Consider the following 12,381-nt stretch of genomic DNA (forward strand, 5'->3'; position numbering starts at 1 on the left):
TTTTCACAAGGGAGACACAAACAGCAAGCTCGCTCACTCGCACCCTCATCATGCAGCTGCTGAGTTTCACTGACAGAGATAAGATCCTCAAAGCTGCGCGGAGTGCTATTGTGGAAATGGAAGGAAAAACTATCCGCTTCATCCCCAACTATAGCCTATCTACATGTTATTTCCTTTGAATAATAACATGTTATTTACTTTCAATTGGTCGGCTAAACGTGAACTTGCCAAGCACAAGGCTAACATTAAATGTCCAGCTACCATCTGTGGCAAAGCATTATTTATCTGTCCATTGTTTATGTTAACTTCTTTTCACTGACTGTCAACAACAATAGCACATATCTTACTGTTGTTATTCCATCATGTTGAATTCTGATGTTCGATCTGTTACTCAGAACTATGAGCTAAGGTTGAGTGATGCTCTGTGTTGATACAGCTCTCACTTTTTTTTCTTTTTTTTTTTAAATGAATGGTAAATTATCTCTCTTTACCCCCTCTCTACGTGCAAATTTGCTCACAGGATGTACCTCACCCCTAGAAGGTGCCATTCTATAAAGATCATTACATCTCCCAATTGTGACCTATGTCCACTCAGCACCCTGTGGTCATTTATGCATGTGTACTGGAAATACCCTGATGTGATTAGATTCTGGAAGCAAATATCTGTCACTTTAAGTCACACGCTTGAGGAGAGGATCCAACTTTCAACGACGTAGCTTCTACTTAATGACGACTCCTCTTTAGCTTTGTCTTCGCAGCAGAGACACATCCTGTGAGCTCGTCTCACTGCAGCCAAGAAAATGTTGGCTTTGAGGTGGCAACCGCCACATTCCTTGGCTTTGCAACAATGGGCCAACTCTCTCCTCCAAATTGTCCTGATGGAGTGGTCCGTGGCACAAATGCATGAGGCCATCCTAAGACTCTCTGAGTGTGGGATGCGTTTGTGTTCAGGGGGAGACATCCAGCGTCGGGGTGTAGAGTCCCCATTGGGAGGGTGGGGGGGGGATCAGGGGTTTGACGAGTGTTAGTTCTCCATGATCGCACAAGTTTACTTTATATGTGTATGTGTGTGCTATGGTGGGACGGGGGGATGGAAAAGGAGAAAATGTATGATGTATATTGTTTCTTTTTTGTACCTTTCCCAATATAAAATTGATAAAAAACTCAAGATTTCTGCAAATTTGCATTTGGGTTTAGGGTTAAGATTACAATACATATTATTTCTAGGTTGGGGATAGAGATTAAGCTTTAGGGAATGAATGTACTGAATAGGAAGCCACTTATATAAATGTGCATGTGTACCTGTGCAGAGGCTCGTCTGCGTGCAGCCCTCTGGTGCTGCTCCAGCAGGCTGCTAAGCTGGTCCCGGAGCTTAACCAGAGCCTGGCCAGTCGACAGCCCCAGAGTCACAGCATCCTCCTCCTGCAATCAGACACATATAGTGATACTCTGGTTAAAAAAATATATATTTTCTTTTTATAATCATTCAAGTGTCATACAGCCAAACATGCCAAGCACACAGGGGCTTATATTATCTACAGAGACCAATCCCTGGTATTATACACATACTGCATGTGTTGAACACTTTATATCAGATATAAACTTATTAAAACTAATTAGTGAGTCTATTGGCAGGAATGTTGATTAACACAGTTTATCTAGCTTTACATCCCATGTCAACACATATTGACAGTTTAAAGAAAAAGTAGTATTAACAATTGAGCACTTTGTAGAATTCATAATGAGAATCATTTGCTTCAAATCCCAATATCATTGTCTGTGACTTGTGCTACTGACACGAGCCATCCTTACACAGCCCAGCTGAGAGGTGTGTCTGTAGTTTGGGCAGTAAGTCAAGCTTGTATGTTGGGTTTCACTGAGGTTGTCCCTTTTCACTATTTCTGTTTGTGCTTTCATGGACAGAGTATCAAGGTGCAGATGCAGAGTGAAGAGTGTTTGGTTGATTGCAACAATCTCAAGGTCTTGATCACAAATGAGAGTACGATGTAGCAGGAGTACACGGAACACACACAAACACAAACCTTAGTGGCCCACCTCGGAAAAGAAAAATAAGACTAAGAGTCAACAATCATGTTAGCAACTTGTTAAAAATGTTAACCATCTTAGTTTAGCATGTTAGCGTACTAACGCATCGCTATTTATCAGTAAACCCAAAATACAGCTGAGGCTGAAGTAGAATGTCTGCTTTACAGGTATTTGTTCATAAACCAAAGTATAGTAAAGTTTTGGACATTCTATTTCACTGGGAACCATAACTGTCTGTACAAATTCTCATAGAAAACCATCACGATTAATCAATTAGTCGTTTGGTCGATAAAATATCACAGTTTCCCAAAGCTCAAGACAACATCCTCAAATGTCTTGTTTTGTCTCGACCAACAGTCCACAACCCAAAGCTATTCAGTTTATTGTCATAGACTAAAGTTACCGGAAAATATTCACATGTAAGAAGCTGGAAACTGATCATTTCTGAAAAATTAAACTGCCAATTGTTGTCACTATTAATTTATGCCTATCACAATTTTTCCAGAGTCCCAATTACGTCTCCATAGATCCAACAGTCCAGAACCCAAAGATATACAGTATAAATGATATAAAAGAAAAAAATCCTCACATCTGAGAACGTGGAATCAGAAAATGTTTGACATTTTCATTGACAAATGACTTCAATTATGAACTAGTTACTAAAATTGTAGTCCCTTAAATCTTCAGCTGCCTTCACAACGTCCAACAAACATAATACATCACTTATTTCTTCATATTACAGAGGCCTCGCCCATACGTCAAAAGAGCTGTTGGCACTAGAGAAAGGGAAGCGGTTATATCTAATGTCAATGGGAACGCAACCTTTTCCCACACTCCATGTCACTGTGAGGATGTGCGTGTCTGAAAAGGCCCGCGCATACACAACATGCACAAACACACACAGGGTTCAGCTTTCAAGCTCTACATCCCCACACAGCCAAGCTATAAATATCTTCTCATTTCCCCAGAGTAACAAAGCCTCAACAAAAATCCTCCAGACAGACGTAACATGCATAGACACAAGAAGCCTGAGCTCTTGGTAAAGCGGAGCATGCCCACAACCTGGGAAGCATCTAGATTAACCTTTGATGCTCACAAGAGCATTAAACCAACATGCAAACAGCACTATTAACACCGAGAGACTTGCCTTGACTACACTATCGCTTATCCAAACAGGTAACAAACAGTCCTGTTACATTTGTTTAGCCTTACTGAGGAGAATCTGTTCAGCTACCGACTGCCAGAAACAAGCGAGAGACAACTTACACCGCTCCTCTTCCAGAAACAGATTCTCTCTCTCATCTTCAACACCATGACGTCCCTGCTCTGCTCTGCTCTGCTTTTTTAAAATCTTTATTACTGCTGCTGGGCTACGAGGGCAACGTCTAACGACAGCTGTGATACGTGCCGAGAATTGTTACATTTCAGAAACTAGCTGAAGAGACAGCCTGCTCATGTCTACAGGCAGGAGAGAGTTGGTGATGCTGCAAAACCTCACCCAAATTTCCCTCGTCACTGGGCTGCAAACAACAGAGCCCAGCGTCAGTGCACGCTGCCAGCTGGACTCTAATTCAAAAACACCGAGTCTGGCTGCCTCTCTGGCATGGACCGAGCCTCATTCAGTTCAACTCAGTTCAGCAGCTGGCTGGCTGGGACACTAATCAACAAAACCCCCACTACACAGAGTGGTGAGGGGGGGGGCTGAAAGAGGGCAGACATAGTGAGGGGAGAAAAAGAGGCTCTTTTGATGGGAGAAACAATACCAACCTGGCCTGTATAACCCTGGCTGGGCTTTTTCTCTACTTTTGCCAGCTTAGCATATTTTGCAGTGAAGGAGAGATCCATACAAAAGGTTACATAGAGAAAAACAGAGTGTTAAGAAACTGGTAGAGACTGAAAAATTAAGAGTAGAGCTGGGAGATATCATGAGCTCAACATAATAGCAATGATAAGAATGTTTTTCTGATATAGCAAATGTATGCAAAATACTAAAACAACCAGTTTTTCCACTGTTACATATTGCATCAGTCAAAACTCTTCACGTGTAAAATAATAACATTGATAACTGTTTGGAATCATTCATTTGGCCAACTGCATTTTGCAAAATTAACATTATATGTTCATATTATTGCAGTCTTTAAATAATAATATTAACATGTCACCCAGGCCTTATTAAAGTTGAAGTTTTGCTAAGAAAGCTATACATCTCTTTGGTGTTTGTGTTGACTCCAGTACTTGTTTGCTCCATACAGTGTTTTCTACTGGGTGGGAATATTTGGTTCTGTCTGATGATGTCAGAACTGTAATTTGATTAGCGCAGTATTTGTGTGAGAAGGTACTAAAAATAGTTTGTTATTTATCATATCACTTCAATTCCAACTACCCAACAGGCAGTTAGATACCTACAGACACGAGTCTGGTCATTTGCCATTACTGCAATTGGACCTATGAAAGAAGGAAAACTAAGCTAACACTAGCTAGCCCCCACCTTCCTAGTCTATAGGACGAACACAGTATTAAGCGTGCAGGAGCAGCCGATGAGGCGTTTAATTGATATGAACGAAAAGTACCGTCTGGTGTCTTTTGGAAGAATGGTGTTTATCCCCGTTCCAGAGACTTGTAGAATCAATGCCAAGGATGATGAACACCAGTCTTCAAAAAGATATTCCCTCATTTGGTGTGTTAATGATAGTGGTGGAGAGCACCATCCAACACGTCAGTCCAAAATCTCCCATAGGTGTTCAACTGGATTGAGATCTAGTGACTGAAGGTCACAGCATATGATTCACAACTCATTAAACCATTCAATGACCCCTCGTGTCCTGTGAATTGGGGCGTTGTCATCCTGGATAGATTACTCCCATTAAGATAGAAATGTTTCATCATAGGATAAAGGTGATGACTCAGAACTACTTTGTATTGATTTGCAGTGACACTTCCCTCTAAGGGGACAAGTGAACCCAAACCATGCCAGCAAAATGCCCCCCACAGCATAACAGAACCACCAGATCCCCTCACTGTAGGGGTCAAGCATTCAGACCTGGACCAGTTTTTCCTTTAATTGGTCACCCATCTGTATATTTTGACACACATGTTTTAGCAATGCCAGCTCTCAATTGTCAGCTAACCGATGCTATGGGACACTTAGAGACTTAGACGCTGTTTCTACAATAAAGAAAATATGCCCAATAGCCAAGTCATCAGTACAGTTTGCATAAAAAGTAAAGAGAATTTAAATTTCAGTTCAACTTTAACAGCAGACAAGACGATTGTGATTAGAACAAAAGAAATGATGACCAAATGCATTTGCTGAACTGGCCACAGTACACACCAAAAGCAACTATCTTCTATGGACATGTTCACAATGATAGTGCAATTAGTAGACGTCATTCGTCCTGTGCTGACTACTTTTGCAGAAATGGTGTGCATCACAACTCCTAAATGTGAAGCTATCAGAGAAGTTCCATTTAAGAAATCATGGATACCATCACTCATATGAACACTATTGCCATTTGAAGGCATCTTTAGTCCAATGCTGTTGAGTTTATGACACACAGTCAACAATGGTTTTTCACACTGCTTTCTTGCTAATATATTTGCAGTATATTATATAACCATTATACAATAAAAACAAATACAAATTAATCCATTGCATCAATCAATATTATATCAAGTAATTTAAATATAACAAGTGAAAGTTGTACTCTACCTCTACGACTTCTAGGACATTCATGTCTCCTTGAGAAGGAGGGCGGCTACATGCATCTGACTGTACTGTTATGTGTTAATGATTACATAACAGAACACAGCACATAGGTGGAACACCGGGATAGAAGCGGTAGAAAGAGCTCTTCTTTGAGCTTGTTGAGCAATAGGTCAGTGGCAGCCACGTTTCCGTTCCTACGCCAGTAATGTTGACCCAACGGTGCCTGGTTGTGAAATGCCTCTCCTACACATCTATGTTTAACTAAAGAGGTTTGATCTTTTAACCCTTCATATGGGTGATCTGAAATGACCGGAAAATGATAAAGAGCCATGGGAGTTTGTGTGGGAAAAAGTCATTATGGAAGAATGTGACACCATATCATGTTATGATAACTGATGGAAATAGCCAAACTTACAAAAATAAGATTGAAGTTGTAATAATAATTTTCAAGGTAAAACAACTTGTATATGGTACAGACTGAGACTGAGTGACATTTAACCATTTTAACACAAGTATAACAACCAAATACCACAGAATTGGTATGCTTGATTTTATTTTCCATATTTGCCAGTTATTCCAACTATATTACAAAGACAGACTGTGTCATGAATGTAATGTTCCCTTTGACCAACCAATGGATTATTTTTATTCATTCCAAACACACTAGACTGTGGCACCAGAGATGGCTTTCAAACATTACAATACAGGCAGCCAGTATTTAACACTATATGGAGACTTTTTAAGACTGTACCTGATGTTTTTAAAACATTTAAATTTCCCTTTTGGCATCTCCTTATGCCATAAATGTGTGTTAATGTTTACATATCTGCTCTTTCAGAATTTAACGAAAAATTTGTTTCCTGAAGAAAAAGAATGTGCAAGTAGAAGTAAGACATATTTATTAAGAAGGAATATTTGTATGAAAAAAAGTACGTTTGCTATGAATTCTTGAGGAATTGTGATTAATTTACAATTTTGTGTTTGGCTTAATGTCCTGTTGAAAGGATGATCCTAATCCTATGAGATGAGCTGTTTTGTTTGTTGCTTATGCTGGTGCTAATGGGGATCCTAATAAATAAAGAAAGTTTGCTCACACTTTTTCCCTTTGAAGCATAGCTAAGCACTGCCTTGATCCCAGGGGCCCTATCTGTTCAGCACACAACTCTCCACCTCAGAGACATAGGCAGATGCTGAGCTAAGCAACCACACTCACCTGCTTCTTATCCTGCGGCTCCATAGCAACCACAACCACTCCACATGCTCCGCTCCTCAACCAGCCAACGCCACCTGGCAGAGCCCTGTCAGTGCCGCTCTATAATATCCAAATCTGGACGCCACGAACTTGAGGGTCTTGGGCGGATCCCTCTCAGCCTGCCGCCTGTGGAAGCTGCAGATCGGGTGGTTCGGATAAGGACGGAGGAAGATGGAGAAGGCAGGCGGGTGCAGCCTTGGTCCTCCACCTGGCAACACCTTCCGCCCTGCCTCCTCGGCCAGTGTGACAGTAGGCACGCCCACACCTGCAGGACCAGCAGAGAGAAGCAGGGAACTCTGGGATGTGGGGTTTTTGTTTGGAGGATTAATTGTTGCTCAGGTGCAGCACGGGGATCCTCTTCATAACAATCATGTAGAGGTCTGTGGATAGATGATAGATTACACGTGTTAATTAATTAGCATGTCTGACTGGAATGACAATTACATTGACCTACTATGCAGTATTCTATAGGGTTGGACCAATGTAAACATTTTCATACCAGTTTGATATTAAGCCAAATACCAGACTGGACATACTGAATTTTACCACTAGGTGTCGCACGTGACTCAGCTGCTTCTGAGTGGAACGTAATGAGAGCCCATGAACAAGAGTGTAGCAGCACCATAATCAGAACTGAGTGACACATTGTGTTTTTATTTCTCACAGTTTATTTCTCACAACAACCATTGTTGTGAGAAAAACTTTTCTTCTTGTGCTAGGGTGCTGTGTGTAGGGTGCTCACAGCACGGCATGGCACAGTTATGCTAACGATGCTAGCCATGCTAACTAGCTGCTAGCTGTTGTGGAGGCTAGTGAAATGATCCATCGCGCCCAAAACACAAGCTGCTCTCAGACTGCTGGAACCTGTAAGCAGCCCGACCGGGTATATCCGCGTTATCGGTGAGATCTGCGCCGTTAGCCCGGCTCAGCCTATCTCCACCAGCTCGTCTTTGGCGTCCAGCTGGGCCGGCGCAGGCTCCATCTGTTCCCGCCGCGCCGGGCCCCGCGAAGTTCAGAGAGTTTGGCGCTCCTGGCAGTGTCAGAGCCTGTGTGTGAGGTGCTTTAGACGTCTCATAATGAAAAATGCCGGTTCAGTCAGTTTGCATAAAATCAAACTGGTTTACGCTCATACACTAGCCTGGCAAAACCGGAAACCAACCCAATTGCAATGTAGCTTTAATTAAGACATTTCAGAATCAGAATCATCTTTATTGGCCAAGTATGTTTATACAAGGAATGTGACTCCGGTTTAATTAAGAAATTTGTTGCTAAATATCATCATGGTTGGTATTTTTTAATATCACCAAACCAGTTTAAGCTGCTTAGTTAAAGTTAGCTTTAACGCTCTCATGGTGTATTGTGTTTGGGCTACAGCGAGAGCACCCAGATGTTAGCATAATAACTCTATTGAAAAGCAGACCAAGGCCCTGAATCTACTGACACCAGGCCCACTCACTCTGACCACATAAGCAGCTTCCTCTGGCACAAAAAACCCACTGAACTCCAGAGTCAGCAGTCTCCATTGGCAGAGAGTTGACAGCGCTCGGGCCAAACAGAGGAGAAAAGAGCCTGACAGAGTGAAGGGTGAGAGGGTGCACCGACTGCAAAGTAAGACTGTCCGAGAAAGATCAAACCCCCGAAAAACAGAGGGAGTGGTGGAAATAAACAGTGAGCGTAGAACAGAGGTCATCCTAAATGCTGTATATTGTTTAAAGAAGGACTGTATGGGCTCTTTAACAGTCAAATATTAGTGACAGGCTTACTGTGTGCTGGGAAATAGCTTTGTGTCCTGCCTGTCACTTACAAGTCTCCTAAATCTACTCCTGGCAGAAGTTTCAGGTTGGGATGCATATTATCCTCAGCTTAACTCTCACCTTACCTGGAAAAATTTACCTCAGATAAATGTCTGGTGGCAAAGCAGGTGATGCCGGTGTTGTGTCAAGTCTGTTCCCCCCCCTCAAATAATGTTTCCCTCCTCTTGGAATTGTGTTTGGGGGTCAGGTTAAGCACCTCAGAGGACGATTGGCTGGGGTTAGGGATAAGGTTGGGTGCAGGTTAAGGTAAGGGGAAACAGACTTCGACACAACGCTGAACCTGACAGCAAATGTTACCCTAACAGTCCTATTTCAGACTGTCATCTACTGCGTGGGTGAGAGACTGTTCCAAACTGGGCTACTACAAGTGAACTTAGCGAGCTAATCCTTGACAGCAAAGCTCAAGAAAAACAAGACTGTCAGTTTCGGTGCCTCATTTTGGTGCCAAATTGTGTGCTGTCCAGAGAGAGAGAGAGAGAGAGTGAGAGAGCAGAGCTGTGAACTAGCAGTGCAATGTGTGTACAGTTCGGGCTATTTGTGGGTGAATAAATGCTACAACTCCTCAAGTCTCAAGCCAAGTTCCTGTTTCTTGTTTGCCAACTGCTGATTAAAGTGAAGGTTGTTAGCCTTGAAGTTAGCGACAATGGGTTAGCATAACCTGAGAAGGCTAACTTAAAGTGGATTGACATTTGAGGTGGACCAGCTGTTCTCCTTTTAGTTTCAATCTCAGCCTTTCCTAAACAGTCAATGGAGAAATGTCTGGCTGCTGAGTCTCTCCTGAGTTTTGCTCAGCACCCGGCGGGCCCAGCGTTAGGGAGACAATTATTGAGCCCAACTTAAAATTTATTTTGCTGTACTTAGTATTGTAACTGTTATTTAGTGTTAAATTATTGTAGTTGGGTTAGGTTTTATTTACTATGTGAATTTGTTATGTAAATTTGTTAATAGTGTTTTGTATCTATTTACATATTTAAGTGTACTTTAAACTGTTAAAGAGTTAATATATTGTTCAAATTCAAGTTCAATTTTGACTTTACAATAAAAAAAAGCAGTTTCTTAACGTCGACCGTCGTTTTGTGCTTTATTTCTTTAGAGTATCGGTTCAGGCACCGGTACCGTTTTACAAGTATGGTGTTAGCACCGGTAACACAGACGGTACCCGACACTAGCAACACGAGAATATGTCATATCAATGTTGAAGTAACACTCATCCATAACACCCATACATCTGTGATGTGGCCTTCACTGACAACAAAAGTAGTAGAACATTTTTTCTAAACCTTTTACATAGGTTTAGGGGTCAGTAAGGCACAATGACACCGCTGTATTTCAGTTCGTTTTTTTTTTTAAATGACATTTGCAGTTGCTCATAGCACTGTGCTATAATTTATACTACGCTGTTATTTTGGTGAAGGAAGACTGCAGGAAATTGAAGCAGAATCACATTTCAAAAGACGACAATGATAACTTGTGTTCAATGTTAACAACAACCATATCCGCATGACATATTTTATGATAGGCGGAAAGTACAAATGCCGACAACAATGACTGCAAAACGTAAAAGAGTTTCGGTTACAGTCGAAGCTCTCGTCCTCTCTGCACAGCGGCTGCTGTCGCGGCTAGATGTCAAAGGCAGATGCTAACACAACCGAGGCTTCCACCAAATTACGCAACAACACAGCCGGTCATTATACAGCATAAGTCTGCGAACTCACCTTTCGTTATTTTTAGGTCGCTGTTGATATCCTTGTAAAATTGTGTTTTTCTCTCGAGTACTACTGTACTTCTGTGCCTCTACTGCACAGCAGCAGCCATGTTGGGTAGCGTTCTGCCTAGAAGAAGGAATAGTGTGTTATAATTGGACGGCGCAAGAGTACTCTCTCCTCTGATTGGCTGGAACGAGAATGGGCGACGCTACATTTTCTAGGATTGTTTGTGGTTCTATTTTGAAATAGGAAACCTCACGTCTACTGAGGAGTGCTACCAATTCGTGACGCTCAAAGTCTTTGGAATATTGAGTTATAATAGCTATAACAATAATAACTCAATAATAATATAGCATAATAGTGATAATAGTTATTAAAAAATAACACAACTATTACAAAATGTTATGGTTAGAAACTGTCACACACCAGGCGCTACGTTTTCCATCGCCTGGTTGTTACTCATCAGCTTTTTTGTATTTCACCATTTCACAAAGTTAACGATTTACAGCATACAGAATATTGCATTGTAAAACACAAACGAAAATCCAGAGAGTTATGCTAATGCTGTTCAGTATGTGATCTAAATTAGGCAAGTGAATGCTAATGAGCCATAGTTCCGTAATTCCGGTAATTCCTGTATGTTCTACCCGGTAAGCCTAATGTCCCGTTTCACGTGAATGCAGCACTGCAAGGAAATACTGTATGATTGGAAATTTAAAAAAAAAAAAAAAAAAAGAAAGAAAGAAAAAAGAAAACTGCTTGTCGCAATTAACCTAATTTCAGTTTAGGGAAAGTATTAAACTTTTGTATTTTAACTACAAGACAAAAGCAAAGTTTTTGTTTGGTTTAACTAAACAAAAATGTCTCAGCTATGGAGTTATTGATTAGCTTGACTGGAGGACATCAGATTTTATTCTTTTTTCATGATTTTACTTTTTTTTCCTAACTTCAGTTAGGTCCACTGTGATTACGAATCTCTCAACAGTGATGTGGCTAGAGAATAGCAAGAAATCAAATATGAATTACAACAAGATGAGAGAATGTATGAAATCTTTCTAAATCTTTTTAATCTGTTCTGTGTGGGGGGTTTTGGTTTGGTTTGGTTTGGGTTTTTTGTTTGTTTGGGTTCTTTTTGTTGTTGAGCTGTTGTATTTTTTTTAACGGGACTACAGATGCAAATTAGCTTCAAGCTAACTCTGGTGCTGTGCATCTTTAATGTTTCAAACTGCACACTGTCTTATTCAATAAATACATAAATCAAATCAATTTAGCAAAACTACATTTAAAGACCAATTACAGACAAGAGAAGATTTTTCTCTTTGCTCCTTCCATCCTGTAATCTTTATTGCAAATTTTGGTACATAAATGTAGGTTTTACACTCACAGGGGCCACTTTCCTGTATAATAACAACCTCAAGCACTTTTTAAGGACAAGTTCACAATTTTTTTAAGTGTATATTGAAACAGCAGTCAGGTGTCCATATGAACAGTGAAAGAGGTTTTCCTTGCTGTAATCATTCCTCTTGTTCATACTGACTTTTAAAAGATCACCTTCAAATGTGCTTTCAATGTAAGTGATGGAGTCTGAAATCCACAGTGCGTCCACACAGTCACTTTGTGCAAAAATGCATTAAAAAGTTGATGTGAAGCTTATATGAGTCTTCATCAGTCTGAGTTAGTCATATCAAGTGGATATCTAACACATTTACAGTCTTTTTAGCGTCAAGTTCCCTCTTTGTGTTTCCCTGTTGAGCTGCAGTGAAAGTATAGAAACAAAAAGAGGAACTTTGGCACTGAAAAGACTGTAACGTTGAAAGATATCTACTTGATTTGACTCATTTGGACGCTGAAGCTTCA

General features: G+C 40.8%; 1 protein-coding gene across 2 annotated transcripts in view; it reads right to left on the bottom strand.

Annotated features, from left to right (window-relative positions):
• tmem94 (transmembrane protein 94) overlaps positions 1-10,667 on the bottom strand; it is a 32,388-nt gene extending 21,721 nt beyond the window's left edge. The window contains exons 1-3 of one of the 2 annotated variants that reach the window (XM_042397278.1): positions 10,534-10,667; positions 6,966-7,384; positions 1,303-1,422 (exon numbers count right to left, since the gene is read on the bottom strand). In XM_042397278.1, coding sequence (XP_042253212.1) covers positions 1,303-1,422; positions 6,966-6,989 — 144 coding nt within the window. In that variant the 5' untranslated portion in view covers positions 6,990-7,384; positions 10,534-10,667. The remainder of the gene's footprint in view (positions 1-1,302; positions 1,423-6,965; positions 7,385-10,533) is intronic. The other variant, XM_042397277.1, reaches the window with a different exon arrangement.
• Positions 10,668-12,381: the final 1,714 nt, after the last annotated feature.

The sequence above is a fragment of the Thunnus maccoyii genome, chromosome 20, assembly GCF_910596095.1.
Source record: "Thunnus maccoyii chromosome 20, fThuMac1.1, whole genome shotgun sequence".
Taxonomy (NCBI): domain Eukaryota; kingdom Metazoa; phylum Chordata; class Actinopteri; order Scombriformes; family Scombridae; genus Thunnus; species Thunnus maccoyii.